General features: G+C 34.7%; 1 protein-coding gene across 3 annotated transcripts in view; it reads right to left on the bottom strand.

Annotated features, from left to right (window-relative positions):
• Positions 1 to 1,070: 1,070 nt before the first annotated feature.
• Positions 1,071 to 6,000, bottom strand: part of FGF12 (fibroblast growth factor 12) — a 527,052-nt gene continuing 522,122 nt past the window's right edge. For all 3 annotated transcript variants that reach the window (XM_041002928.1, XM_041002927.1, XM_041002926.1), the window contains one exon: positions 1,071 to 1,396. In XM_041002928.1, coding sequence (XP_040858862.1) covers positions 1,278 to 1,396 — 119 coding nt within the window. In that variant the 3' untranslated portion in view covers positions 1,071 to 1,277. The remainder of the gene's footprint in view (positions 1,397 to 6,000) is intronic.

Here is a 6,000-nt window from a genome sequence, read left to right as displayed (position 1 = left end):
AAAATATGTTAGTGTCTTTATCTGTATTTTCCTTATCTTACACTGAGTTCTTTTTCATTATTGATGCCACTTGCAAAACCCCCGAAGCCAGGGCTGTTAATTTAATTTTACTTGTCTATGTCCCTTGAAAATTTAGTGTACTACTAGCATTTCTCTGTGTTCTAGAAGACAGAATTTATTGTCAACTAGACTTACAAATGAGAACATATAAAGCAAGAAATAAACTACTGGTTTAATAATATATATGTTAGAAATTTCACAGCCTCGCCTCCCAATTTTGTGGCAGATTTTGGAAATGCTATATAAATGAAACAATTTACTTTGACTCATTTCCTAGGATTTATTTCTTATGAGTAACAGCTCTTACTGCTACAAAATATGGTCTAAAATGCTCTTCGAATAGCTAGCCACATATCTACATCCTCAAAGGTGTCTGGAAGGCACAAAGTCAGACCCAAAGGCAAGAGTTAGTAATTCAGACCACACTGCCTGGACACAGTATTGGAAGAGAATTCTAAACTTAAACATTCCTTATATTATCCAAAATAAAGAAGATCTTGGATTCATATATTTGACGAGAACATGACATTTCTTGGGAGAATCTGAAACTTCTCATGAGAAATTAAATCAGTGAATGCTGTTAGATTCAATGTAAGACTATGCTTTTGCATAAAACAATCTGAAATAGCTTCAAAAGTAATGTTTAAAGCTTTTCTTGGAGCTGCATGCTTTCTGGCTATATCTTACTGGTATCACAACAGATTATATAATCATAAATGCTTAATTTCAAGGTGAAAAAAAAATCCCAGATGCAGAATGTAGGTCAGTGTTGATTCTAAGTTTCTAAACAAAATACAAAGTCAAACCAAATCTGCCAGCATACAGTTAGTCCATGTTTCAGCTATTTACCTATAACATCCATGGAAAAGTCCAATATTCTAAAACCCTCTCCTTCAAGATGATAACTTTATTTCATCTTTATTAAAGTTATGTCTTTATTACAATCAACCACTATTAGTAATAACATTTTCATTTAAGGTGGAGTTTTGATTTTTTCTCTTTGATTTAGGTGTACTAATTTGAGCATGTGAATTTTCTACATTGCAAGAGGCAAGCTTTGTTCTTTTTTTGTCCTACACAAGGAAGATTTTGAGTGCAGAATCTTTGCCACTAGGTCTTGCGTTGCCATTTTATTTTTCTCTCCTTGGGTGAGTAGATTAGAAGGACGTGGGAAGGAAAGGGGAAGGGTAGGGCTGAGAGGAAAGAAGGGTTCTCAGCTATGTTGAATCTTGATTCACGACTTTGCCTCCATTCATGGTTGGGGTTCCAGAACTTTTCCTCGAACGCCCTTGTTTTTCTCCAATTTCATGTAGTGATGGTTCTCTATACATACACACTGGAAAGACAACACACAACAATTACTCATTAGAGTCAGTACCAATTTGACCACAATAAATTCTCAGATTTTATTTTTGCAATTCTTCATTCTCATCATCAGCAGTTTTTCCCACTGTGAATGTTGGAGGGGTACACATAGTTCTCCTCTAGTTCTCACAGTCACAACCTTTTAAGCCTTCTTGAACTGCAGAACTCTGAGTCTTTTCTGTTTACTTAAAGATAAGGATTGAGTCTTTGTGGTGTTCTAATCCATACAATAAGATTTTTATCCAGTTACAGGGGGATATTCAAGTTAGAGCATTTCAAAATAGAAACAGCTATTTTAATTTTAGTTTTTAGGTTTGGGAAGGAAAAATATTTACTCACATGCTCCCATCTTTACCTGACTACAAGAGTTGTGAAACTGGTATGTCAAAAGAAATGGTTATTTCTAATTTTCAGGACATGCTATGTAACAAATAATGAGAGAGAGAAAATATACAAAGGAAAGATAATGAAACAACTCCTCCAACTGGGATAAAATTCTTCCGTCTGCAATAACTAATGCAGTCCAAGGTTTTTTAGTTAATCACTCATTGTGAATGTGGTTCTGCAACTGTGAGATCTCAGTTATATCTATAAGAGCAGTTTCTTCGTTGCTCTCTTGTTTGGCTCAATACTCAGTCATCAGTGAACTCCCGTGCCTGCTGTTAGATGATTGCATAGAAAGAACAATGTCTTCTAACTCAAATTTATTCTTGTAGGATACGACCTATCAACATACAGATTATATAGTTCAACTTCTTTATACTGTTGTGAAGAAGGAAAATATAACTGTCGTGAATTACATAATATGTTTTATGAAAATATCAGGGATTATTTTCATTCTTCATTTAGGGACAGATAGTTAACTGTATCCACTGTTGAACATTCACTACAATGGTTTAATAGCTCAAATATTATTTTAATGTCAAATGGCTTTATATTTTGGGCTTTGAGTAGTCAGAATCCTCAACTTGTGAACCACTGTTCTCTCGTGAGCCTCTGGTTCACCCTCCAAGTGGCTGCTACTGCTACTGAGAAGGAATGCCAGCATCACAGCGGGGGGCTTAACTTGTTTAAACCAAAATGCTGACCCCCTCATAGTCTTCATTTTAAATAAGCTTGATATTAATGTTGGTGAAACACAGACCACAATTTGAGTCCCACAATGTCTATAACATAGACTTTCTTTCAGTTCATCATCAACAATTATTCCACATATAGATTTTTTAAGTGAAATTGTAAACATTTCAATTAATTTATTGAATGGCTCTTAAAATATCTGCAGAAGACCTTTCAATAAAGTAATGGCCTCTACAAAGAAAACTAACTCAGACATTCTTCAGTTTGCAAATAACACAAGTTGGTAATTCAAGTTGCTTTTTAAAATTATAAAAAACCAGAAGTGCCAAAACGAAGTAGATTTCTTACCTACATCAAAAAAAAAAAAAACAGAAGTACCTTATGAAAAATCCTAATCAGATATTTTCTTTATTTAAATATTTATTTGTTTATTTATTATTAAAGATTTTTTTTATTGGAAAGGCATATATACAAAGAGAAGGAGAGACAGTGAGAAAGATCTTTTATCGGCTGGTCCACTCCCCACTGGCCAGAAGTGAGCCTATCTGAAGCGAGGAATCAGGAGCTTCCTCTGGGTCTCGCGCACTGGACAGGGTGGAACCCTTGGAAGGCTTTGGGCCACCCACTGCTGCTTTCCCAGGTTACTACACAGTGCCAGCCTCATGTTCAAACTTTGAAGTTGCTTAAGTATGGTTGTTCTTTCCTCAATTCATTATAAGTAAAATATCTTTCTGTCTCTCTAATCCTTTTAAAAGATAAATGGATCTTTTAAAAAAGAATGTATGAACGTATGATCCTGAATATCGGGCACTAAATGAATAACGCACACGCATACAAAAACAGAATGCAGAAGTGTTTTATAAAATGTTCTATAAATACGAAATATGAGTTAAAATAATTGAGTGTAAGCAAGAGCCAAAATAATAATCCCTTAAAACTATTTCTTATGTCAAATAACTGAAGGAAAGAGGAATTGGGAGAGGGGGAGAGAGGGAAGGAAGAATGGCTATCTTTTGAGAACTGTAGTCATGACTTTAAAAATATGATTTTTCATAAAAATGTAACTTATTTATTTATTTTTAAATGTGTTCCTTTTTTTCCCTTTTTATTGGAGAGGCAGATTTACAGAGAGAAGGAGATACAAAGAGAAAGTGGCCACAATGGCTGGAACTGAGGCAATGCAAAGCCAGGAGCGAGGAATGTCCTCCAAGTCTCCCACATACAGAGTCTCAAGGTGTTGGGGTATCCTATACTGCTTTCCCAGGCCACAAGTAGGAAGCTGGCTTGGAACTGGATCAGCTGAACATGAATCAGCACCCATATGGAATTGCGGCGCAAGCAAGGCAAGGATTTTGCCACTGAGCTATCAGCCAGCCCTTAATATTAAAATGAAAATGCTAAAAATTATTCAAAGCATTTAAAAATAATTATTTTGTCTATTGTAATGCTTTGATGAACGTAGACAGTACATTAACAACTTCATTTTTTAAAGTATAAACGGACTTATCTAGTCAGGTGGTAAGTATTGGCCAAGTTAAGATCATGTGGTTTCACATTCTTAACAAAGACACTTTAATAGACTCAGAAAGGCAAAATTCATCGAATAAACAATGCACAAAAGATATATATGTATATATATATATATATATATATATCTGTAACAGCAGCCTAAAATTCCTTCTAAGTCTCCCATGTGGGTGTTAGGTGCCAAAGCAATAGAATCATCCCCTCCAGCCCTCCAAGGCACATCAGAAAGGAGAGGTTCAAAGTGGAACAGCCAGGATTCATACGCGATGCTGAAAAGCAGGGAAATCCTGACATGTTACCTTACAACATTGGCCCCAAGTCAATGCTATTTGACTAAATATTCCTAAAGATGTCCTAAAATGAAAACAAATGCTGCATAATATTATGAAAACCAAAATGGCACTGGCATATATGGGAACAAATAAAAAGTGCTAATAAGTATTTGGAGGAAAATCGAGCAATAAGGCTAGTAGAACTAACTTAAGTAAGAGCTAAACAAATTTCTTATCCGAATATGTAAACCACAATCATGACACACATGAGTCTAAAATTTGAGAGTACATGAACAGTTGTTGTCTTCAATAAATTGTGGCTAAATAAGGACAATATATTAGTTCAGTTTCTAACTAGAAAATGTCTGTTACATGACAATGATATAACTAATTAATTTATTTGAGAAATATCAGCCAGACTGAAGCTTTCTCTATGAATTCTAAATGCAGCTGTTAGCAGCATTGAAATTTATGACTCCTTCTGGTGCCCTGAAAGTACATTCTCAATTTCTTACAAACTAATTTAGTCGAGGCTTCATTACATACATGAGGTCTTTTGCTCATCTAACTTACCCATTCCAAGTACCATAATTTTGACTATAATAGAAATGTGAGGTAATCTAGTTCAACCTAGCATGTCTTAGTTGACTAGAATACTTAATTTGGCTTAAAAGAAACCTAAACAAAAAAACGATAATAAATCAGGTTTTGCTAATTCCACATAAAAATGAGAACCACATGCACCTCAGGTTCTAGTGAAATTAATCACAGTGTTAAATGCCTCTCAGTGCAAGCTTCAAAATTCTATAGTTGATGCTTCATTGATCTTCAATCACGCACCACCAAGAAACTGGGAAAGACTTTTGGAAGCATGCCTATGGCTCTACAAGTTTTTAAATCTCTATTTTCTTGATTTTTTCCAGGACCTGGAATGCATACAAAATTTAGTACTCTATTTCTTTTGATGAATAGATTTTTCTATACCAAAAATAAAGTGAAAATCTAACCAAATTCAACCAAAAGGAAATAAAACCCCTTAAGCTCCACCAGGTCTCAAGCATTAAACTGTATTAAATACTCTACAATGTACCACAGTATGTAATTGAAGTGTTTAACTGAGTTTCTCTGTCTCTCATTCTCTGCCTGTCTTTCCAATAACAATAAATAAATATTAAAAAAAGAACAAAACAAAGGTTGAAAGAAATAAAGGAGGAAAAAATGAAGGGACGAAAAAAGGAAAGAATGGCAGAAAGAAAAAGAGAAAGAAGCAAAGAGAGAAAGAAAGAAGGAAATAAAGTAGGAGAAAGAGAAAGAGAGAAAGAGAGAGAGAAAGAGAAAGAGAGAAAGAGAGATAGAGAAAAAGAAAGAAAGAAAAAGAAAGAAAGAGGAAGAGAGAAAGAAACGAGGAAGGAAAAAAGCCAGGCTGTTAACTGTAACGACTTCCTTTTCCTATATTACTTTTATGGGAAGCTATAGTGCCTAGTAATTGAATGAGCTTCTGATGCTCATTATATCTAATGGTTCCATTATTCAGCAGCCCTCAAATGTAACACCTTATTTTTTCCAACTGTGGGTGAAGAACCTGGAACTTTAAGAAATGCAAATTAATGGACTAACACAGACCCACAGAATTAAAAATGTGTTAGTTGGAATGTAAAAATATGGATTTTTGTGTGCTCTCCATTTGGTTTTGAGGCAC

The sequence above is a fragment of the Ochotona curzoniae genome, unplaced genomic scaffold, assembly GCF_017591425.1.
Source record: "Ochotona curzoniae isolate NIBS_2020 unplaced genomic scaffold, NIBS_Ocur_1.0 scaffold_2587, whole genome shotgun sequence".
NCBI classification, from domain to species: Eukaryota; Metazoa; Chordata; class Mammalia; order Lagomorpha; family Ochotonidae; genus Ochotona; species Ochotona curzoniae.
The sequence above is the reverse complement of the archived record's forward strand: the minus strand, read 5'-3'. Positions and strand labels throughout refer to the sequence as shown.